The 25058-nt window shown below is 46.4% G+C and overlaps 1 protein-coding gene across 2 annotated transcripts in view; it reads right to left on the bottom strand.

Moving 5' to 3' along the window:
• Positions 1 to 289: 289 nt before the first annotated feature.
• UNC45B (unc-45 myosin chaperone B) overlaps positions 290 to 25058 on the bottom strand; it is a 51402-nt gene continuing 26633 nt past the window's right edge. Inside the window, exons 12-20 of one of the 2 annotated variants that reach the window (XM_075013914.1) lie at positions 20211 to 20352; positions 19658 to 19798; positions 17397 to 17524; positions 15495 to 15561; positions 11349 to 11462; positions 11126 to 11241; positions 5386 to 5503; positions 4361 to 4516; positions 290 to 1140 (exon numbers count right to left, since the gene is read on the bottom strand). In XM_075013914.1, the coding sequence (XP_074870015.1) occupies positions 874 to 1140; positions 4361 to 4516; positions 5386 to 5503; positions 11126 to 11241; positions 11349 to 11462; positions 15495 to 15561; positions 17397 to 17524; positions 19658 to 19798; positions 20211 to 20352 (1249 nt within the window). In that variant the 3' untranslated portion in view covers positions 290 to 873. The remainder of the gene's footprint in view (positions 1141 to 4360; positions 4517 to 5385; positions 5504 to 11125; positions 11242 to 11348; positions 11463 to 15494; positions 15562 to 17396; positions 17525 to 19657; positions 19799 to 20210; positions 20353 to 25058) is intronic. The other variant, XM_075013915.1, reaches the window with a different exon arrangement.

Below are 25058 nucleotides of genomic sequence, written 5' to 3'. Positions count from 1 at the left end.
AATGCAGACAACTTAATTGTAGTTTTTTTCCATAATGTTAAATATAGGCGTCAGCTTCAGCTCTTCATATAGTTTCTTCTTGCAACCGTTGCACAATGAAAGCTAGATAAAGTGAGAAATCTTTCCCTAAGCCTTAACTGCACACACTAGATTTCAAGTTTCAAGCATACTAGGGCCATGTCAAAGCAACCTAGCTACCTTTACACAGTTGGACGTGCAGGGACATCACACAATCATATCACAACATTTGACTACAAGATTGTAGCTGGGTTTTTTTTGTGCCATGTTTCTGAGATTCACTTGCTTGGTTGGTACAGTGGGAGATTGAGAGAAGGAACCCACATAAAACAAAGCACAATTTATTAATGAAGACCCCCACCTAATACTCCCACTAAATATTTGCATTCCATTATAAAAACATCAGATATTTTAATAAATCCAAACACACACACTTGTGATGTCACAGGAGACAACTCGACCTTTCTTCTCTGTTCTTCTAATGTTATTGGAACTGCTCAAATATGAAAAGTTGTGATTATCTTTCAGGAAAAACATCTACTTGGAACCTCTACTTTGCCCTAAACTTTTGAGACTTCTTGAGCCAGCAGCAGTTGAATGCAGTGCTGGGATTTATTCTTTTATGGTGGAACTTTGATACATTAACGGCTAGCAAATGGAATCCTAGCACTAAAGATGGTGTAGGAATTACTCAACTTGATTTTTCCCAGGCATAAAATAAGAGGTGTTCTGAACACAGCAAAGCCTCAGCAATTCAACTGGAATTCCTTCTATGGATCCAAGAGATGTCCACCCCTTCCACGTGCTTTCTCCTTCTGCTCTGTTTCTCTCGACAGGCCGGCTTTGCCTTGGGTCTCATGGCTGGGAGAAAGGTTTGATCAGCCCATAGTCCATGAACTTCACAAGACACTCGCGAGCCACATTAATGACATGCTGCTTTGTGGAGTTATCTTCCTGTTTGCCAACAATTGTCAGGATTTCCAGCATCTCGCTCCCCACCAGTTTCTTGGCCAGCTCTTGGTCTGCGCTGATGAGGTTGTAAGCAACCACCAGCCCCCGATGCTGCACATCCAGCTGATCATGCAGGCAGAGCCTCTGCAGGATTTCCAGCCACTGGGTTGTCTGCAAGGAAGCAAGAGCAGTAAGTTTTAAAAAAGTTGAGGTTTTCTGTCACAGAGGAAATCACTGACATGCCAGGTTAATTTTCCCCTCTGTAAGGCACTTTGCAAGGAGGTGATCGCCGCAATTTAGAATGAGGAGAATCTGCCAACAGGCCAATTCCGCTTGTGGCAGGGTCAGGGTGGAGGGCCCCTCAGAGGCAGCCCAAACAAACAGAAGGGCCTGCAGGACAATCACAGGCAGCTGGGTGGGAGATGGCTCAGCCTGACTGGGGACAGCTGTCCCCAGTGGATGGGCCAATAAGAGGCCTTTAAAAACCTTTCACAGTGGGAAGAGCGAGGAGAGAGTGTGAGCGGTGAGCAGAGAGACGCAGGGAGACCGGAGTAGTGGGAAAGAAAAGGTTTGAGAGGAGCAGAGGAGAGCAGCAGGAACGCCAGAGATCACAGAGGGAGAGCGGGAGCTTCTACAGATCAAGAGTGGGGACCCGTGAGTGCTACAGCCTGGAGAAGATACCAGGGGAATTGTCCCAGGGAGCTGCTGTGCCAAGGGAGTCAGCTCCTCCCACTGGCAGCTGCACAGGGTCACTGGGCTGGAACCTGGCATGAATGGGTGGGAGCCAGGTTTCCCCTAGACCACTCCTTGCCCCAGCAAGGGCCACTGGGCCCTTGAGTGGTCCCAATGGACTGAATAGAGGCCAAAGGCCCAGGAATATGACTGACTGCCACACACCGCGTGAAAACTGGTCTCTGTAGAATACATATGAGCTGTGTGCAGGCAGGTATGTGAGAAAAATGAAATAAGCTAGCTACAAAACCAACAAGGGGTTAAGAGCTCAGGTAAAGGGTGGCTGAGAAGGAACCGGGGATGCAGTGCATCCCCTCACCATCATGACTCCACTTGGAGAGAACAGATTATCAGTAAATGCTGGTAATGATTTCATCGCACACACACAGATGAAAAAATATTTCCATCAATAATCATCCAACTGCTCAACCAGGCAAAGAGAAAGGCTGCTTGAGAACTTGAGCATTTGTCAACATATACCAAGTAAATGACCTTACGTCAGTTTGGGTTTTACCTATGATAGAGCTTCAGCTTTTTAAATCTCAGCATTTATTTTCATTAAACAATTGTCTGACAGCCCCACAAGTTTCCTACAACTGCACAGAATGCTAAAACTGGAAGGAAATTTGAGAGGTCAACAGGTCTATTCCCCCACCCTCATGGCAGGAACAAGACCATCTAAGACCATCCTGGATAGGTTTTTGTCTAGTTGCCTTAAACATCTCCAATGATGGAGATTCCACAACTTCCCAAGGTAATTTACTCCAGTGCTTGACCACTCTGTTGGGAAGTTTTTCCTAAAGTCCAATCTAAAGCTCCTCTGCTGCAATTTAAGCCCATTACGTCTTGCTCAGTCATCAGAGGTTAAGGAGAATAATTTTTCTCCCTTCTCCATTTAACAGCTTTTTAAGTATTTGGAAGCTGTTGTGTTCCCTCTCGGTCTTCTCTTCTCCAGCCTAAAATCCAATTCTTTCCATCTTTCTTCAATCATAAAACCACAAAAATGGAAAAAATAATTTATAACAATCCACATTATCCACTGCTGTGATAAACTAACACAAATGGAACCCTGCTAAGCCTAGTTGTACTGATCGTGAGGTTGCACCAATCAAAGGCTTTGAATCAGAGTGTGACTAGGGACTTGTCGTAGCAGTCTCTGTCCCTGCACAGAGATGTGTAGCCACTCACAAGAGGGCTCAAACCTAGGACCTTGGGAGCTTAATACAGGAACACGGTTGGAGCTGAAAGCCAGCTGACTCTCAGCGAAGGCTCTAGAGCAGACCCATTCTCTCTCTGTGTAAAACCAAAAAAGCAGTCCAGTAGCACTTTAAAGACTAACAAAATAATTTATTAGGTGATGAGCTTTCGTGGGACAGACCCACTTCTTCAGACCATAGCCATACCAGAACAGACTCAATATCTAAGGCACAGAGAACCAAAAATAGCAATCAAGGAGGACAAATCAGAAAAAAATGATCAAGATGAGCAAATCAGAGAGTAGAGGGGTAGAAGGCAGTGGGGGTGGGGGGAAGGTCAAGAATTAGGTTAAGCCAAGTATGCAAACGAGCCCCTCCAGTGACTCAGAAAATTCCCATCCCGGTTCAAGCCACATGTTAATGTGTCAAATGTGAATATAAAAGACAGCTCAGCTGTCTCCCTTTCAACAGTGGTGGGAAAATTTTTCTTCAGAAACACGCAAACTCTTAAGTCATTAACAGAATGGCCCACTCCATTAAAATGTTGACTAACCGGTTTGTGGATCTGGAGTGTTTTTATGTCTGTTTTGTGCCCATTAACTCTTTGTCTAAAAGTTGTCTAAATTTGTCCCTTAACTTAAGAGTTTGCGTGTTACTGAAGAAAAATTTTTGCACCACTACTGAAAGGGAGACAGCTGAGCTGTCTTTTACATTTAAATTTGACACATTAACATGTGGTTTGAACCAGGATGGGAATTTTCTGGGTCTCTATAGGGGCACATTTGCATACTTGGCTTAATCTAATTCTTGACCTTTCCACCCTCCCGCCTTCTACCCCTCCACTCTCTGATTTGCTCACCTTGGTCATTTTTTTCTGATTTGTCCTCCTTGATTAATGTTTTTGGTTCTCTGTGCCTTAAATATTGAATCTGTTCTGGTATGGCTATGGTCTGAAGAAGTGGGTCTGTCCCACGAAAGCTCATCACCTAATAAATTATTTTGTTAGTCTTTAAAGTGCTACTGGACTGCTTTTTTGTTTTGATAGTGTATAGACTAGCACGGCTCCCTCTCTCTTACTCTCTTTGTAAGTGATCTAAGTCCCACTAGATGGGACAGTGAACCACAACCAGTAGGTGTGTGGGTTACAGATGCATGGGTGCACCTCAGGCAGAGAAGGGTGTTTCAGTCCTTGGAAGCGTTAACATGGGCTAAACCTGACGTAGGGACTTCAGAATCAGTTTTAGTAGGTCACGCTGTTGGAAATTAGATGGCTACCTTGAACACATATGATTTTATACCCCAACATTTGAAAGACTGCTGTAAGATTTAACATAAATACTTTGTCTGTTGCTATAGAACTTCTTTGAAATGCTGAGGGGCTCCTTTGACCAGAATTTTACAACATACTCTGGCTGCAGTTGAGTTTTTTTGCTGAGTTTGGGGCATCTGATTTCTCCTCTTACCACTTGGGTCATCTTATGGCAGAGTTTCTTGTGCGCCGCTGTCAGCATGGCCAGAGCTCCTGCCGCTGCATTCTGCAGCTTCACATCATCCTCCCCACACAGTAACACAACCAGCTTGAGTCTGTCGTTCCCATCGGCCAGAAATCTCTCTTGAACCTCAAGAGAATGAAATGTGAAAATCGGTGGTGAGCTGCAAGGCTTATGGAACTCAGACTAGCAGTTTCACAAGCCATCAGCTGGAAATACACAATAGAAAACAAGCTTTAAAGAGTAGCTAGGAATGGCCCCGTTACATTGGACCAGTGGCCCATTTCCATAGGGCACCCTGTCTCAAACAATGGCCAACACTCGATGTTCCTAAGGCAAATGCAAGCAGCCCCAGTGGGGAGATGTGAGAAACTGCTTCCTGATGAGCGTTAGCCCAACCCTAAACTCTGATGCAGGACAGTTTATAGAATTCCTAAAAAAAGTTTGGCACTAGCTATTATAGCTCTAGATATTCTTGTTATTCTAATAGTCCAACCTCTCTCTGAATCTTTCCCAGGTCCTAGCCTCCTCCCCATTCTGCAGAGTAATTACGTGTGGAGCCAAAAAGTTCAGAGTTGAATTGGACTTGTCAGTTTTACTGCACTTCCTTGTTCTTATCCAGGAGACCAATAGTTTGTTTAATTGGAGAGACACATCTCCTAGAACTGGAAGGGAGCTTGGGAGGTCATCTAGTGCAGTCCCCTGCCTTCTTGGCAGGACCAAGCACCATTCCTGACATCTACTGGACCTAAACCCTGGATGGCCTCCTCAAGGATTGAGCTCACAACCCCGGGTTTAGCTGGCCAATGCGCAAACCACTGAGCTACTCCTCCTACCAAAAAAAAACCACACAGGCCTCACCGTGAGCAGGACCTGAACCTGCGCAGGGAACCCCTCTTAGATTTCAAGTCCAGTTCCTGATCCACCTTCTATGTGCCACTCAAAAGGCAGTGCATCAAGTTAACAGCCAGCCGTATGGCAAGCAGCACGGTCTTTACCTCTTTGTTCACAACCAGATTGCACATGCACTCTGTGGCTGCCTGTCTGAGCTGGTCGTGGTTCTCAAACATGTAGTTCTCAATGTCCGGTAGGGCTTTTTCTTTGATTATCTTCTGCCTGAATTGAAGGAGCAAAAAGATGCGATCATAGCATGTGCGACAGTGTGCTTGCTAGGAAGGATCAGCCAGCAGAAAGTGGCGGCAGGGAAAACCCTTTAAAGACAAGCTCTTTCCATCTAAGCCATGAAACATTTTCTCATCTGCTAATTTATGAAGAGTCATTCCTTGAGTCATCCCTACGTACCCCTTCCTTCTTAGAACAGGAGTTACTCTCAGATCACGGCAGTGCCCACCCTTCCAGATTTATCTCCGTTACATATTCTTCTAGGGTAATAGAGTTACCCAACAGCTAGAGATCAGTCAGAGCCCCATCGTCTTATTACTTAACATCTAGATTGTGCCCTGTGGTCAGAATCATAAAGTCCTAGGGCTAAAAGAGTCCTCAAGAAGTCATCAAGTCCAAGTCCCCTGTCCAAAGGAGGATCAACTCTAATTAAATCATCCCAGCCAGGGCTTTGTCAAGCCAGGACTTAAAAACCTCTAGCGATGGAAATTCCACCAACTTTCTAGGTAACACGTTCCAGTGCTTCACCTCCCTCATGTAATTTTTCCTAATATCCAACCTGTACTGCACAAGTGCAGGCATGACAGAGCTCTGCAGCTTGAGCTCCTGCACTGTAACAAGACCATTGCTCTTCTTTCTGCCATCTATCACTGAGAACAGCCTCTTTCCATCCTCTTTAGAGCCCGTCCTTCAGGAAGTTGAAGGCTGCTATTAAATCACTGCTCACTCTTCTCTTCTGCAAACCAAATAAGCCCAAATCCCTCAGCCTCTCCTCACAGGTCATGTGCTCCAGCCCCTTGCTCATTTTGGTTGCCCTTCACAGGACCTTCTTGTATGGTTGTAATGGTCTCTTCATGGATAGGTTGGGGAGGAATTCAACGGTCCTTTTGCCGAGTTGGAAGAGTAACTACTGCAGCTGTTGATCAGAGATTCTGCATGAGTTCAAGTTGAAGGAATAAAATTACAATGTAGACCCTGACTTATCTTCCTAATAAACAAGCAAGTTAACAAAGACAAGTCAGTATTGTGACAAATGGTGATTTATTGGGCACTGAGATTTGACATCCTTTTCAGGATCATGAGAGAAGTATTGAGTATTCCTTATAACTAGGGGGTTTGGGTGTTTTGTGAGATCGGGGATGGGGAGAGTTATTTTTAGAAGTTGTTTTTTGAATGTCCAAACATTAGGGAGGTTCAGGACTCCGACACTGTCATGAGAAGATAGTTGTGTAGTGGTTTCTAAAACTTTTTTCTAAATAAAACCACCCTCCCACTCATGCACCTGATGAAGCAGGTCTTTGCCCATGAAAGCTTACGCTTCAAAATATCTGTTAGTCCATAAGGTGCCACAGGACTTCTTGTTGTTCTCGAAGCTACAGACTAACACAGCTCCCTCTCTGATACTTCTAAATAAGGTCTACTTTAACTTTTACCGAATGTACAAAAATGACTTGTGCTTTGTTCCTTCTTATTGAACCCTTTGTGCAGCTAGTTCTGCCTTTGTTCAAAAGTGTGTTTCAAACTAGCCCATATGACTCTGGACACCATCTTGGGATGGCAGTATCTTTCCATCAACAGATCTGGGAAGCCAAGTTTTGGGTTCCCACCCTATGTAAAAGTGCTATGAGGCAGGGAGTGACATCAGCGGTGGTTCTTCACTCCCCACACTTGGAAACACCTGAGAAACAAACTGAACTGGGAGAAGGGTTGCACCCAGGCTAAAGGGATTTCTAGCCTGTATTTGCAAAACCTGGGGTTGGGGTTGGGTTAGGAAGGAGACAGTAGCTGCTGGCCCTCCCCCAGAGCCCCAGGGAAGTAGCAGTTGCCAGCACTTCCCGAGCCCTGGGGAATCAGCAGCCACCAACCCTCCCTGAGAGCCCCAGGGAAATGGCAGGGACGCAGCAGCCACCCACTCTCCCCTGCTTCCCCAAGGCTCGGGGAAGGCTCCCGCCAGCAGCTGCACCTGCGCAGCTGCTGGCAGAAAAGGTAAGCGGAGGGATGGCCCAAATACAGAGCATTAATCTATTTTAAAAAATAAGTAGGGACACTGTTTTTGGCACACCAAATACAGGACCATCCCACCTAATACTGGATGGATGGATGGTCACCCTAGCTGAAACCTAACCCAGAAGCTCTACTTATCACTGAATTTCTTTATCCCTGAATTCCGTCAGTGCAAACTGATGGGGCAAATGCCTGCCCCACTGTGAATGCACTCTCACAGCCAATTGGCAGAGACCTGATCTGCAGCCACTTTAGTTTCTTTCAAGAATTTCTGTCTTTCCGCCTGTTCTATTCCACGCAGCTACACATCCTACAAACACACCCTTCTTAAGGGATGCACATGGATACGTTATCTCTGGCTTTTCTTCAGTGTGTCTCCATGTTTTGCTGCTCCTCTTATACCTTTCCCCCTCGAAGCAAATTCAGTCACAAAAACCCCGTTGTTTGTGGCAGCATGGTGGCAATGAAACCCGGTGGGATAACTGAGCCACAAGTTTGCCTTTCTTTTGAGGCCTGCATCTGTTTTCAAAAGTTCACAAAGCATCACAGTAACCTGCAACAATAGATGTTATATTTGCTCCTATCAAAAGGGAGACAAAAATGAAAATAGTTCCAACCAAAAGACCTCCTGATCAAGGTTTTCTTTAGTTGTTTCCATCCACATGTGGATTTTTCCATGCACGTGCAAAATAAATTATGTGAACGTGCACACCAGTGGAAATAAAAACTAGCTGTGGGTGCTGTGCTAATCAGCTGGGCAGCATCAGAATCTCTCCTGAGTGGCCGCACAAGCACCCAGCTGACAGGGAGAGCTGCCCCTGGTATTACTCAAGGACCATGTTAAGCTCACACCTGGTAACCAAGAAAAGCAGGCACCAGAAATCAGCGAACCAGAGTGGGTGCGTCAAAAATTAGGCCTAGTTGGCAAACACAATAATGAGGGGAAGGGCTTTTCCACCCACCTCTCACTTCTGGGATTCTTAAAAATAAAGAGAGTTCTGGGGGGAGACGAGCAGATATGGATGGACGAAGCTACAGCAACTCCAGCCGATCCTGATCCTGAAAGGTGTCCTGGCCTGACAGAGGGAGCCAGGTGACATTGCCACCTCAACGGGCCCCTACCAGCACCTGGGATGTGACATAGTTATTATTTCCCCTTCTGACCACCACCAAATGTTTTTTTCCTTACCCGTCTAATTTCTCCTTTGTTCTATCCCTCTCCTTTTGCCTTCTATTTATTAAGACCCTGGCTTGGCTGGCCCTTGGTGAGAAAGAGTCAGCTAAAAGGGATGACTTATACAGCCAAATACTGGTACAGGTTTACCAGGTCATGGCTGGTCAGACGATGTACCAGGACAGTCCCCCCCAGCAGTGAGGCTGCAACTGAGAGGCAACGCCAGAGACAGAATTTTCTATTCGTGTTGTTCTTTCCTCTCCTGCCTGGTATGTGCACGTGTCTTGTTTTGTCTTACAAAGAGTGGGTTGGACTTGGACAGCAACCATATTTCCAGTCCATCTCAACTAACTTCTTCTGTTTCCCTGCACAGGACAGTTCTTACCCCCATAGAGACTAGAGATTAAGGCAGATGAGGCAATGTCTAAATTATCTCATCCACCTCGTGCTGCCAATATGCAGAAGCCCCCATGGTTATAACACTGCAAACACTTTGTCTCTAGGACATCTTTCTTCTCCCTAAAAATTCTCTCCAGCTAAGGGATAAAGGAACAAAGGTTGGTGTTAAATTGAATTTCTTACTTTATCCTTTCCCTTTCAAAAGCTTTAACTGTTTTCCCTTCTTTTCTGTCTCTTTAACAGGGTCATAGTACTAAGCAGGTGGAGGTCATAGAATCCTAGGGTTGGAAGAGGTCTCAGGAGGTTATCGAGTCAAGCCCCCTGCCTAAAGCAGGACCAACCCCACCTAATCATCCCAGCCAGGAAACTGTTAGGTGGGACTTAGAAACCTGAGGTCTTGGTATCCCAAACAGTTTAAAACTCTTAAATGCTGGACAGTGACAGAGTCCTGTTAATATCTTCAACACTCAGTGGCTTATATCAAAATGCTCGGTGATCTGTTGTAGTAATTAGATCATGGTTTCCTAAAGCGGGAGGGGGGGTGCCCCATGGGGTTGGCATGAAGAAATTCCAGGGAGGCAGTGAGGTGACCCCCCCAGCCCTGCTTCATTCCCCCTACTCCAAGAAAGAGTCGGCCTTTGCTTCTGGCTCTCAGCCCATGCTATTTTACATGGTTGACCCAGTGCAGCTGCTATAAAAAGCAGGCTGCTGGCAAAGACCCACATGGAGCTAGCTGCCTTCTGCAGAGGAGTGCAGGTTGTGGGGGAGGGAGGAGGATGGGGTTAGATGGGGGTTAGGGGAGCCTGGCTCAGGGAAGGGGAGGGAGACACGGTAAGAGCAGGGGGCTGGTGGTACCTGGCTTTGGGGGAGGGGAGGCTTGAGTGGGCAGCTTGTAGGGCTCGGGCGGCTGGCCCCAGCTTGGGCTGGCAGGGAAGAAGTGCTACATATTATTCTTCCATTTTTGTAAATACACCCCTGTGAAAAATGCTTTTCAAGTTTACTGTCATTAAAAATGAAACAAAGAAATCGACTGGCTGTCAAACAATTTGCATTGTGCATTTTCGCCTATCAAACTGAGGATTTCCCAACTTGTGAAGAAAATGCAGCGCCACCCTTCACATTAAATTAATTTTGTTTCTGCTGTTTCTGACATTCAATTACATTTTTATTAACTTTTTGGGCCAAGAAAAACTATTTGTGCTTATTTTTAATTTTAGATAACATTTTTACATCAAGTTTTTGTGTTTATTTTAAGTTATGAATTGAATTTTTGGTTAAAAGGAGGGTTGGATGATGGCAAAGAAAAGGTGGGGGGACGTGAAAGTCTCAAAAATCAAAAGCAGGGGGCATGATGCTGAAAAGTTTGGGAACCACTGATTTAGATGGAATATGTGGATGCAGAGGGCTAGAAATTTTGGGCACTGGTAACCAAGTGCTGCAACAATATGTATCTGTTTAAAAAAGTTCCCTGGAGATTGGTTATTAAACTGGGAGGGAATCTGAAGGGGAGGACAACTCAGGTATACTGCCAACATATGCCAAGGGAAATCTGAGAGAGAGAGATTAAACGGAATTCTCTTCTCCTGGTCTTGAGTTGATACATAATGATAGCACTGCTCCACAGTACAAATCCAGCTCCCGGGACAGAACTGACTAGAGTGGGGTGAAAATACTTCACCCATATTTTCACATGAAAAGTGGCTTTCAATAATTTAGCTTTTAAAAACCAGTTATGTTCCTATTTTCAGTTTTCAGAGAAAAACAATGTTTTAGCTTTTCAACAAAAAAAAAAAGAGCTAAAGGACATTTGGATAAAGGCTACAAATTGTAGTGGGAGCAGGGGGAGAGAGAAATCTTCACACGCATCTAGGACTGACAGCTGAATCACGGATCTGCAGGGGCCATTTACCGAGCTACACTGACCCAGCCCGAACTGAGAGTCTGAGTGATTCTGACGTTTATCGGACATCCCACAGTCTGGTTCCCACAGTCTAGTGAAGTAGCAGCCTGGGATGAAGGGGACAAAACCACCAACTTACCTGAGTTTGTCACTTCTTCCTGACAAGTTAGTGAGACTTAACAGAGCCTCGTAATTCTGCAGCCCGTCTCTCTCCGTATTCAACAAGCTGACCAGCGGCCGCACCACTTCATATACCTAAGAGTAGAGAGCATTGGATTGTCATTGTTTGGTTGCTGATTCCCCATCTGTTTCCACTGGCTTATCCAAAAAAAAACTGCAAGGACAAAGTGGCAAATACTTACCCTCTCCCCTGGGAATGCAATGTCTGGATTAGAGATGGCTGCAATTTTGGCTAGGGCATAAGCAGCCTTCACTTTGCCAACATCTGTACCTTCCAGAGCCAGAGGTATCAGGGCCTGTTTTACACAACAAAGAATTTAGGCTTATGAAAAGATTTACCATAGTCTTTATTTTAGTCTCATTTATTACAGAAAAGTCACTGGAAGAGACTAGGGGTTATGGTGGGTGAAAGGCTGGATATGAGTAAACAGTGTGCCCTTGTAGCCAAGAAGGCTAACGGCATACTGGGGTGCATTAGGAGGAGCATTTCGAGCACATCTAGAGAAGTGGTTGTTCCCCTCTATTTGGCACTGGTGAGGCCACATCTGGAATATTGTGTCCAGTTTTGGGCCCCCCAGTATAGAAGGGATGTGGATGTGCTGGAGCAGGTTCAGTGGAGGGCAAAAAAAAAATCATTAAGGGGCTGGAGCACAAGACCTATGAGGAGAGGCTGAGGGATTTGGGCTTGTTTAGTTTACAGAAGAGAAGACTTAGGGGTGATTTAAGAGCAGCCTTCAACTTCCTGAAGGGGAGCTCTAAAGAGGAAGGTGAGAAACTGTTCTCTGTGGAGTCAGATGGCAGAACAAGGAGCAATAGTCTGAGGTTGAAGATGGAGAGGTGAAGGTTGGATACTAGGAAAAACTACTTCACCAGGAGGGTGGTGAAGCACTGGAATGTGTTGCCTACAGAGCTGGTGGAACGTCCATCCCTTGAGGATTTTAAGTCCTGGCTTGACAAGGTCCTGGCTGGGATGACTTAGTGGGGGTTGATCCTGCTTGAAGGAGGGGGCTGGACTAGATGACCTCCTGAGGTCCCTTCCAGCCCTGTGATTCTGAGAGTTAAATTTTGTCCACATTTGGCAAACAGCTCTGAATTGCAAAGCACATTGGATCTCATGCTTCTGTGTTGGCAAATACCCACACATGAGCCTGCAGACAACTTCAGAATACTTGAGTCTTAGTATTGGTGGCATGCATGGGGCAGGACAGAAGGATCAGTGCTCCAGGAGTCCACTTCAAAAGACAACTTCTCTTGCACAGTAGAACAAAATTCCTGGCTGATGGAGGAGGCAGTAGATACTAGAGCATGGTTTCCAAAACTGGGGGAGAGGATGAAGAAAGTCCTGGGAGGGGTGCAGCCTAGCCCCCTCTCATCATTCCTCCCACCCCAAGGAAGAGCTGGCCCTTACTTCCGGCTCTCAGCCCCAACCATTTCACATGGGCGACCCAGCACAGCTACTATAAAAAGCAAGCAGCTGGCAAAGGAGCTAGCTACCTCCTGCAAAGGTGAGGGAGTGAGAGTTGTGGAGAGGGAGGAGAATGGAGCTAAGATGGGGGGCTGGTGGTGTCTGGCTTTGGGGGAGTAGAGGGGCTTGGGCAGCAGCTCAAGGGCGGCTGGCCCTGGGAGCGCGGTGGCTTGGGTGGCTGGCAGGTGGGAATCTGGCCGCGGCAGTGGGGGGCTACGGCGGATGGCCTTGGCAACCTGGAGGTTTGGGTGGGCGGCTGGCACCAGGAGTGCGGGGCCTTAGGTGGCTGGTGGCTACTCCCGGCAGCACAGGGGCCTGGGCAGGCATCTGGCCCCAGGAGCGCAGGAGTTCAGGCAGGCGACTCAAGCAGCTGGCCCGTGGTTGCTGGGCAGGTCGTTTGAGTGGCTGGTGGGTGGGCAGCTGGCCCCAGCAGCATGGGGGTCGGGTGGGCAGCTCAGGTGGCTGGCCCATGGCTTAGGCGGGCATCCCCAGCAGCATGGGTGACTGGCTAAGGCAGCTGGCCAGCTTGAGCGGCACCAGGCACCCACAACTTGGGGCCTGTGCCATTAGCCTGGATGGTCGATAGTCTCTTAAGATTTCACAACTTCTGAAGAAAACGCAGCAGCATCTTTCACATTGAATTAATTTGTTTCTCCTGTTTCTGATGTTAAATTACATTATTAAGTTCTTGGGCCAAAAAAAAATTATTTGTGCTTTTTTAAAATTTCAAATAACATTTTTAGATCAAGATTTTATGTTTATTTTAAATTACAAATTGATTTTTTTTAAAGGAGGGTTCGATGACGGTGAAGACGATGTGGGGAGGGGACATGAGGGTTTCTCAAAAATCAAAAGAGGGGTGTGATGCAGAAAAAGTTTGGGAACCACTGTAGTAGAGGAAATCATTACTGAATCGCCTGGTAGAGGCACTACCTTGGGGAGTTAACAGCACAACATCAGCTAATGAGCTCAGCCATCAAGCATCTCATTAAGAAACGCCATCCCTTAAGAGGATGCAAGAAATCAAAAGCCACGTCTGATCTGGCAAACCTGCTAGCTTTGCTCTAAATGAGGCAGCTAGCTAGGGCAAATATTTGAATCCTTGATTGCTTCCATTTGTTTGGGGCTGACATGAGTGTACGTATTTAAAATACTGAGGAAGGTGGCTTTCCTTTGGAGAAAGTGCCCATTTTACAAGACCAGCCTAACCTTTCCACAGCTTTGCTTGTCTAGAGGTGTTGCACATGTTCATTTTGTTGGCGGTATTTTTCTGAGCTCCAGTGGTGCCCATCAGGGCAGCCCGAGAGCTCTCTGCTGCCTCTGATGCTGGCAAAGGACTGAGCTGCCTGGAACCTCTTCAGTTCCTGTTTGCTGGAAAGACTCAGATGGCAAGGATGTGGGTCGGGGTGTGGGACGTGGGGTGGAAATGGGCAATGTATCTTGAAGAGCAAGTTAGAGAAAAGGTTTTTTTCCAAGTGTCCAACCCACTCTAGGTGATTCATGAGGAAGTGATGGGTTTGGAGTCTGTTTGAACAAGCACCAGGTGCTACTTTGCAAACATTCAATGTGGACATGCTAGCCAGAAAAGCCATAGAGGCCACTTGGGACCTAGTTGAAGGACTGAATACTATTTGGCAGCTTTATGTTAGCTAACTGGTCACATAGTTGGATACAACTGGGTATCTATGACAAAATCCTTAGCATGGAAACACGATTGCCTTTTAGTCTCTTCTCAAATGTAATGGGCAATTGAAAGGAAGACCTCAAATGTTTTCTCTGTTCCATGTAAAATGTTTACTTGCTAATATTCTGTTGTATCTTCTTCCCTTTATTACCATGAGGGTTTGGGAACAAGGCTGGTTTAAAAAAATTGCTTGGTTAATATGAAAAGTGGAGGCCACTGTAATAAGAAAACTTGGGTGAGGACAAAGGTAGAATTAGTCTGCAAAGAAATCCAGACACAAAGGCTCAGATACTCCACCACAGTGTCTGCAAAAATGCTACCTTCTTTGACAGATGTGACAAAGAAGGTCACTAGAGGCTCATAGCAAAGACTCACCAGCTTCGTCAAGTCTACATTCAGGCTCTGTACCTGCAAGAACTGTCTGTCCAATCCCTTTAAAAAAATCTTGTAGCCATAGGGTTGGAACAGAGAGAACAGTTCTGCGCTTGTGAGTGCAATGCTGAAATAGCCCTGAGGTAAATTCTGATGGAGCTAATCCCCAAACCTAGTTGGTGACAGACAGAAGACGTCTTTTGAAGTGGACTCCTGGAACACAAACCTGTCATGCCCCATGCAGACCACTACCGAAGCAACTGTAAGACTCAACCATCCTGAAGTAGTCCACAGGCTTGCATGGGGGTATATAACAAGTGCTGAATACAAGCGAGAACAGGGAAAATCCTTTTCAGTCTGGACCAGATGGAAAACCTCTTCCATTTAGGTAGGTAAAATACTTCCATCTGGTGAATTCCTACCATTCAGCATGACATCCTGAAATTCTCTAGAGCGGGACCCCTCTGCAAAGATAACCACAAAGCTTCCAGGTGCAGGCCTAAAGACTGGGGTGGAGGAGGCAGCTGCAATTCTGTGATTTGTGGGTGATGGGGGCCGACAGAGCAGAGCCCTTGGAGAGCACAAACACTGATGGGGAACAGGCATGTGCAAGCATGCAAAGAAGAATTTTGTTTTCCTGCATGCTCAAGTTAAAAATCTAAGATGTACACTTTCCCTTGTTTAGGGGTTAAGGTTTTAGACCATTTAAAAATATGCGTAATTGGTTTAGGTGTTCCTCCAGCTAGTGTTAAACTATGAGGTTCCCCACAGACGCAAAAATAGATAGCTTGGAGTGGACAATGTTACCTTTCCACCACCTTGAGCTACGATGGTACCACGGTCCTTGGGATCCTCGCACAAGGCAAGGAAGACCCTGCAAATAACAGCAGTGCAGAGTTAAACAGATCCACAAAGAGACAATATCCCACCTGCTCACACTGTTACGATTGTACGTGCAGGGGGAACTGAGAGCCATTGAACCAAGCTATAAGTCCTAACGGCCCCACTGAGTCAGACCAAAGGTCCATCTAGCCCATATCCTGCCTGCCAATGGTGGCCAATGCCAGATGCCCCAGAGGGAGTGGACAGAACAGGTAATGACTGAGCACAGTTATTTTGGAATAATGGCCACTATTCCAATAAAGCTTTGTGAGCATCTATGCAGCAAAAATGCTAATTTTGAAATAGCAGGTGGCCTATATTGAAATCTGTAAACCTCATTCTACAAGGAAGCGTGTCTATTCCAAAACAGATATTTCAGAAGAGGGGCTAGTTCAATTTTAGGCTGATGTGTAGACGTAGCCTATTTTGAATTAGAGTGCTTCCAGGGGCTTTAACCTGACATAGGCTCTATTGGGTGTGGACACACTGTTTCAGAATAAGTTTTGCTTATTTTGGGGCTTCTCTATAGCATGGAAACGTTATTTCAGAGTAGCTTATTTTGGAATAACAACTCTGGAATAAACTACTCCAGAATAACACTGTCGTGTAGACATACCCTGAGTGAGCCTCTTCAAGCCAGGAGGTGCAGCAGTGCCAATTTCCAGCACTTACAGGCCTATTCCCCAGTGATGCCAGAGCTTTATTACTGTGCCATAACAGCCTAAATTAAGCACTGCTGCAGCTTTTAGCCCTTCTCCAGTTTCTCCAACATTCCATAGATTGAGTGTTTTGTAGGATTAGAAATTCAAACTGCAGCCGAGTGCTAACGAGGAGTCCTGTGAGCCCCTGAAGAGTAACAAATTGATTTGGGTACAAGCTTTCATGGGGTGGAACCCACTTCATCAGATGCATGACGTGAACACTTCCATTTGGCTGATACATACACAGGGAAAGACGTGTGTGTTACAGGGTGTCAGGTACCTAAAAGGGTGTCATGAGGAGGAGGGAGAAAACTTGTTCTTCTTGGCCTCTGAGGATAGAACAAGAGGCAACGGGCTTAAACTGCAGCAAGGGAGGTTTAGGTTGGACATTAGGAAAAAGTTCCTAACTGTCAGGGAGGTCAAACAGTGGAATAAATTGCTAAGGGAGGTTGTGGAATCTCCATCGCTGGAGATATTTAAGAACAGGTTAGATAGATGTCTGTCAGGGATGGTTGAGACAGTACTTGGTCCTGCCATTGGGGCAGGGGGTTGGACTCGATGGCCTCTCGAGGTCCCTTCCAGTCCTAGTGTTCTATGATTACAGTGCAGAGGACCAATGCTACTGAGGTCAGTTCAGTCAGGGTGGATGCGGCCCACTCTCAACAGTCATTGAGAAGGATGAATCGTTAGTCTTCAAGGTGCCACGTGACTCCTCGTTTTTGCTGAAACAGACGGACACGGCTCCCCTCTGAAACTCGTCAGCCTTGTGGTAGATTGCACTCAAGCTCTGCCAATTCATTTCAGGACCAGCATTCCGATTTCTGTAAGAATTCATTATTTTCCTCTGTTGCCACCTCCTGCCTTGATTGGCAGAGCTCACTGGTGTGAATCCACCCCAGTACGTCTGTCTTTTGGGCTAAGAACTTTCATGTGGCTCAAAGGTTAACACCAATTTATGCTGTTCAAGCTCCTGAGCTGTAGAACACAGTGCGCCCTCCCTAGGGTTATATTGCCCATGAAGATTTCCTCTTGGAAGCCCATCTACAGTAAACTGCCCAAACAACTGCTCTGCAGAGTGGCATTTGCTGCTCCTGGGCCTCACCACTTTTGAGTGAAGGAGATATACCTGGCGAGTAGCTCCTTGGTCTGGTCCGTTAAGATGGCGTTATCAGCCTTCACCATGCAAGCCAGGGCCGAGATGACCCCAGCTTTGAGCAGCCGTTTCACTCGCTTCACAACAAAATCCTTTTTGTCCTGAAAGGGACATTAAAAAACAAGAGAGGATGTCTCCAATCAGGTCTGTCATGCAGCCAGCACCCCTCTGATCACAATCACACGCTTGGGCCCTGTCTGCATGAGATGTTACGTTGGAGAAAGCCAGACTGCATGACAGCTTGGTCCCATGTGGACACTGGCACTGTGAGCTAAGGCTGGGTCTACACTAGAGCGCTTTTGTCAGCAGAAGGGGTCTCCCTCTGTTGACATAGCTCAGGGAGCGCCCACCCACTGAAAGCATTCTGTCAACAGAGTCTCGACAGAACTCTGCATTTGCCTCGACAGTTTTATTCCTCAAAAATGTTAAGCATAACAATCTCTCAACAGAGAACTGCCGACAGAAGTGCAACATAGCTACTTCCATCGACAGAGAGGACCTGCAGCTGCCCGGCAGCCTACCTTGCAGAGCTGCCATTCTGCTTTCTGGCACCAGAGGGCAGTGCAGTCTGGCAGCCCTTTGTAGACACAAGTTGTGTGTAGCTGCAATCTATTGACGGGGTTCTGTAGAGACTTATCTGTCGACAGTAACTTCTGTAGATATCAAAACAAAAAGCAGTCAAGTAGCACTTTAAAGACTAGCAAAACATTTTATTAGGTGATGAGCTTTCGTGGGACAGACCCACTTCTTCAGACCCACTTCAGTCTGTTCCACGAAAGCTCATCACCTAATAAAGTATTTTGCTAGTCTTTAAAGTGCTACTTGACTGCTTTTTGTTTTGATAGCGTATAGACTAGCACTGCTCCCTCTCTGTTACTATTCAACATGCCAGGCACTACATTTCGCCGATCGGAATGGAGATCCATCAACTACATGAAAAAACTTGCCCAGATCCAGACAGACATCATCTTTCTCTCCAAATGCAAGAAAATGGACATTGTACCCAAGGGACTGACAGTGAAAAACCCATTACAATAACATACTACACTGACTTCAGCGAGTATCTATGCAACATGCTCTCTAAGAAACTGAGGAACCACTTGATCAAAATCCTTTACAATAAACAAAAGGTGATAAAAAATGAACTTTCTGTAGATATATGCTTCTAGTGTAGATATAGCCTAGAGTTCTGTAGTGTGGGGTAACTACTTCCTGTTTTAAATGATGGTCTGTTACTGCTCACTCTGCGGATATGCCTACACTGGAAGCATCCATCAACCAATGTTACTGTCGACAGAGAAATCTCGAAGACCGAACCTCTGTCGACAGGGTGCATCTGCTCATGCCTTGCTCTGTCGACAGAGCCCTCGCAGACTGCGCTGCCCTCTGGTGACAGAAAGCGGAATGGCAGCTCTGTAAACGACTGCCCACACTGTCAACATAAGTGTCAACACTGCACTTCTCTCGACAGGACTCTCTAGTGTAGACACAGCCTCACATTTTTGAGGGATAACTCTGCCGAGGAAAGAGCACAGTTCCGGCGAGAGACTGCTGGCAGAAGGCTTTATGAACATAGCCGTTCCTTGAGTTCTGTCGACAGAACTCTCCAGTGTTGACACAGCCTGGAGCTTTTAGTGGCCAGCACCAACATCCACACAGGACATCACTGCAGTGCAGGCTATTGTGCTGGACAGTCACGCCCTGCCTTGCTACCTGCTGAACTCCTGTCTCCTCAGGCAGGCAGGCACCATGAGTGTAATGGGCTAGGACTCAGGAGCTCCTGTTTCTAGTCCCATCTCTCCCACTGAGCAGCTGTGACACCTTGGACAAATCACTTCACTCTGCCTCAGTTTCCCTCACCCTTTTTTTTACCTATTTAGATTGTAACTTCTTCAGGACAAGAAGAGACTTGGTGGCTATACGTTGCCTAGCACAACGGGGAGGGCACTATCTCAGTTTGGAGCCTCGAGGCAACCCTGTAATAAAAAGCACTACTTCATTTTAAACATTCTGCATCTTCCTTTAGTGCCTGGCACACACAACCCAAGATGCAAAAACCTGAACTTCAGGCGACAGGTGATGTTATTAGTTGGAGGCCATAGTTAGGTCTTCCCAGGAAACAGAAGTAGATACAGCACTTCCCAGGAGAGTTGTGGGCAGTGGGTTTTATTTTTGAATTTCTACCATCTGACGCAAACAATAGGGTACTACAGTCCGGCATGTAACCAGCCTACCTTGGGGTGCTCCTCAGGCACGTGCTGTTTGGAAAACTTGGCCAGCTGCACAAGCTCTGGGATTAGCTCCTTAACATCATAACTGTTGGTACAGTTCACCAGTGTGGAAGCCACTGAGTACAGGATGGTCTTGTCACTTGTCTGCAGAGCAAATAGGAAGACAAGAACGAAATGACACGTTGGGAGCCCAGCTGGTCGTGTGGTGTAGCCACGGGAGAAGAATATGGGGATTTGGACTCTAAGAATTTATTTTAGGTTTTACAGTGAAGTTACTTGGCCTTATTACCACCACGTTAATGGTGCATAGTTGCCGCACGAGGCAAGTAACACGCGAACACGCCAAAGGGAGATACCGTTCAGCTGGTGGATGACTATTTTTGGTGGCCTGACTGGACAGTAAAAGGCATTGTCTCTTTTCAGGAATGATGGCAACCAACACCCTTTCGCTCTGTCACCCATCAAGACGACTAACCTGTGCAATGTTCGCCAGGTTGGAGGCAGAAGACAAAGGATTATTTTAGTTTGGCAAGAGGCTGAAGAGAGGAGACTGTACCTTCGCTAATTCAAACATGGCTTGCAGGGCTGGCTTATCTTCCACAAACTCATCCTTCACATCTGCGTCCAGGGTCAGGTACGCCAGACCTTCCACGGCCCACTTCCTGGTGCAGACATCGATACTGGGGTTGCACAGCCACCTGAATGAGACAAAGGCCCCATAATTTTACCTGAATTTTGCTAACAGAGTTTCAGGAGCGGAAGAGGTGAAAACTCAAAGGGATACTGGGGAGCACCTTCCTATTGCACCACGAAGATGACACAGGAAACCATAGAGCTTAATGGTGAATGTTATCTTTGGATATGAAGTTCCTTAGGGAATCTGGGGGCTGTGTTGTTGTGCTTATTCGTTTTACAAGAGAAACACCTTTAATAACAGGAGCAGCTAACGGGGAATTTACCTGGGAAAGCATCCAAGAAGAGCTCAGGTGAATGTGGCTTTTGGGGGGTTGCATTGTGAGCTGGTAGGTTAAATATCTGCCTGTATGTCTGAGCATCTGTTTTGCAAGAGGAGCAGTTTGAAAGCGTGTTTGGCAGTTTGATAAGTTCTTCCTTTCTTGTGTCAGGAAGAGCATTTGATAAGTTTGCAAGGTATGAATTGTGGGTGCTTTGTTCCAGGTAGGTCTTCGGGGGCTGATTACATTGCAGGCAAGGCTTTGAGCCAGGCCTAGCCAGCCCCACAGCCTTATAAGAAGACAGCCAGAGCGAGCACTGAGCAGTGAACAGGAGCAGCTACCAGGGAGTTCACCTTGGGGGTGAGCCCCATACTAGTTGTCCCTCTCTTACAGGTTTGTTTCTCTTGTGCCCTTCAAGGCAGCACTAGAACCATTGAGGGGAACTCTCTGAAGAAAGGGGAATAATGGATGGTGACAAGGCTACTGAGAAATCTGCTGTGGGTCCATGCCATGCAGGTTACATCTTTGTCTTTCTCCTGGACAATAGGAAGAATTTTATATGTCCCAGGTGCAAGCTGGTTGCCATTTTGGAAGAGCAGGTCAGAGGACTTGAGGTACAAATATCAACCCTTAGAGCCATCAGAGAAGGTGAAGACTTTCTGGACAGAAGGCACCATTTAGTACTGCAGGAACAGCAGGTTGTTCAAAACAAGGCAGAGAACTGGAAGTATGTTACCTCCAGGAGAAGAAAACCAATCCAGGTCTCTCCAACTCCAGTGGAGATAAGCAACTGCTTTCAGTCTCTCTGCACAGGTGATATGGTGGGGCAGACACTTCACAGGAAATGGATAAGACGATGACCCGACGGATTGTAAGGCATGGGATATGCAGTTCTAGGGATGGGAGATTATGACCACCACCCCTAAGAGAAGACGACGGGGGGGGTGGTCAGGGACTCCCTCCTAAGGGGGATGGAGTCATCCATCTGCTGTCTGGACCTAGAATCACAGCAAGTTTGCTGCTAGCCAGGTGCTAGAATCCAGGATGCGACGGAGAGTCTTCCAATAATCATCAAACCCACAGACTTTTACCCCTTCCCACTTCTCCATGTAGGAACTAACGATACAGCCAAGAGGACCTTGACGAGATCACTGCGGATTATGTAACCCAAGGAAGAATATGGAGCACAAGCGGTGTTCTTGTCCATCTTTCCTGTGGAAGGAAGGGGGCCGGGTAGGGATTGTCGAATCACTGAAGTAAATGGTGTTGTACCAGAGAAGGATCTGGTTTCTTTGGCCATGGGATTCTGTTTCAGGAACAAGGACTGCTAGAAAGAGATAGGATCCATCTAACAAAGAGAGGAAAGAGCGTCTTTGCAGGCAGGCTTGCAAACCCAGTGAGGAGGGGTTTAAATTAGGTTTGTCGTGGGAGGACGACACAAGCCCTGGGGCAAGTGGGGAAGGAGTAGGGTACAACAAAGTAGGATTCCTGGGTGAAGAGGAGAAAGTGGGTCAATCAGCCACTTCGCTAAGGTGCTTGTACACAAATGCAAGAAGCCCGGGAAACAAACTGGAGGAACTAGAGGTCCTGGCACAGTCTAAGCAGCATGAAGTGATTGGAATAATGGAGATTTGATGGGATGACTCACGTAGCTGCAGCACAGTCATGGAAGGGTGCAAACTGTTCAGGAAGGACAGACAGGGGAGAAAAGGAGGAGTTGTGCTCTATGTGAGGGAGCAGTATGATTGCTCAGATCTCCAGCATAAGGAGGGAGAAAAGCCAGATGAGTGTTTTGGGGTTAAATTTAGTGGTGGAAGCAATAGAGGTGATGTTCTGGTTGGTGTCTGCTACAGATGGCCAGACCAGGGAGATGAGGATTTCTTCAGACAGCTAAGAGAAGCTTCCAAATCACAGGCCCTGGTTCTCATGGGAGACTTTAATTATCTAGACATTTGTTGGGAGGCCAATACAGCAGCACACAGACAATCCAGGAAGTTTTTGGAGAATGTTGGGGATAACTTCCTGGTACAAGTGCTGATGGAACCGACCAGGGGCCGTGCACAACTTGACTTGCTGCTCACAAACAGGGAAGAACTAGTAGGAGAAATAAAAGTGGGTGGTAACCTGGGCGGCAGTGATCACAAGATGGTAGATTTCAGAATCCTTACAAAAGGAAGAAAGGTGAGCGGTAATATACAGACCCTTGATTTCAAAAGAGCAGACTTTGACTCCCTGAGAGAACTGATGGGCAGGATCACCTGGGAAACGAAGATGAAGGGGAAAAGAGTTCAGGAGAATTGGCAATATTTTAAAGAAGTCTTGGTGAAAGCATAGGAACAAACAATCCTGCTGCATAGTAAGAAATGCAGATAATGGTAGGCAACCATCTTGGCTTAACAGGGAAATCCTTGGTCAGCTTAAACTCAAAGAGATGTGTATAAAAAGTGGAAACTTGTACAGTTGACTACGGAGGAGTATAAATATACTGCTGGAAAATGCCGGGCAGTAGTCAGGACAACAATGGCACAATTGGAACTGCAGCTGGCAAAGGATGTGAAGGGTAAGAAGGCATATTAACAATAAGAGGGTTACCAGGGAAGGTGTGGGGCTGCTACTGGATGAGGGAGGTAACCTAGTGACAGATGATGTAAGAAAAGGTGAAGTACTCAATACTTTTTTTGCCTCAGTCTTCATGGACAAGGACAGCTCCCACACTAAGGTGCTAGGCAGTACATATGGGAAGGTGAAGGGCAGCCCTCGTTGGGGAAGGAACGAGCTAAGAGCTACTTAGAAAAGCTAGATGTACACAGATCCATGGGTCTGGATTTAATGCACCCAAGGGTACTGAGGGAATTGTCAGACATGATTGCTGAGCCTTTGGCCATTATCTTTGAAGGCACTTAGAGACTGGGAGAGATTCAGGATGATTGGAAAAAAGGCAAATGTAGTGCCCACCCTTAAAAAATGAAAGGAGGACAATCCAGAGGACTATAGACTGGTGAGCCTTACCTAAGTCCCTGGAAAAATAATGAAAGAGATCCTCAAGGAATCTATTTTGGAGCACTCGGAAGAGGGGAAAGTGAAAAAAGTAGTCAACATGGATTCACTAAGGGCAAGTCCTGCCTGACCAGTCTGATTAGCTTCTATGATGCAGGTCACAAGCTCTGTGAACATGGGGAAAGTCAGTGGACATGATATACTCTGACTTCAGTAAATCTTTTGATACAGTTTCCCGCAACATTTTTGCCCATAACTTAAGAAAGTATGGATTGGCTACGTGGAGTATAAGATGGATAGAAAGCTGGCTTGATGGTCAGACCCAACAGGTAGTGGTCAATAGCTCAATATCTGGATGGCGGTCAGTTTCAACTGAAGAGTCCTAAAGCTTGGTTCTGGGGCCAGTGTTGTTCAACATCTTTATTAACGACCTGGATGAGGGACTGGATTTCACCCTCAGCAAGTTTGCAGATGACACTAAACTAGGGGGAGAGGTAGATACATTGGAGGGTAGTGATAGGATCCAGAGTTGGAGGACTGGGCCAAAAGAAATCTGATGCAGTTCAACAAGAAGTGTAGAGTCGTGCACCTGAGACAGAAGAATCCCAAGTACTGTTATAGGCTGGCGACTGACTGGCTAAGCAGTAATACAGCAGAAAGGGATCTAGGAATTATAGTGGATGAAAGGCTGGGTATGAGTAAACAGGGTGCCCTTGTAGCCAAGAAGGCGAACGGCATACTGGGGTGCATTAGGAGGAGCATTTCCAGCAGATCTAGAGTGGTTATTGTTCCTGTCTGCTTGGCACTGGTGAGGCCACATCTGGAGTATCATGTCCCATTTTGGGCCGCACCCCAGTATAGAAAGGACGTGGATGTGCTGGAGCAGGTTCAGCAGAGGGCAACAAAAACGATTAAGGGGCTGGGGCACATGACATATGAGGAGAGGCTGAGGGATTTGGGCTTATTTAATTTGCAGAAGAGAAGACTGAGGGGTGATTTAGTAGCAACCTTCAGCTTCCTGAAGGGATGCTCTAAAAAGGACAGAGAAAAACTGTTCTCAGTGGTGAAAGACAGCAGAACGAGGGGTAATGGTCTGAAGTTACAGAAGGAGAGGAGTAGGTTGGATATTAGTAAAAACTACTTCAGCTGGAGGGTGGTGAGACACTGGAATGTGTTGCCTAGGGAGGTGTTGGAATCTCTGTCTCTCGAGGTTTTTAAGCCCCAGCTTGACATAGTCATGGTTGGGATGACTTAGTTTGGGCTGATCCTGCTTGGGGCAGGGGGCTGGACTTGATGACCTTGAGGTCCCTTCCAGCTCTGTGATTCTATGATAACTTTTAGGCAATAGGGTGATCTTCTCTTGTTTCTTAACAGATGAGTGAGTGAGGAACCAGATGGATTTTGGTGCTAACAAAGGCAATGGAGGGACATGGATTGATAAATGTTTCCTGAAG

This window comes from Carettochelys insculpta, chromosome 19 (assembly GCF_033958435.1).
Source record: "Carettochelys insculpta isolate YL-2023 chromosome 19, ASM3395843v1, whole genome shotgun sequence".
Classification (NCBI taxonomy): domain Eukaryota; kingdom Metazoa; phylum Chordata; order Testudines; family Carettochelyidae; genus Carettochelys; species Carettochelys insculpta.
This window is presented reverse-complemented; position numbering and strand designations above follow the sequence as displayed.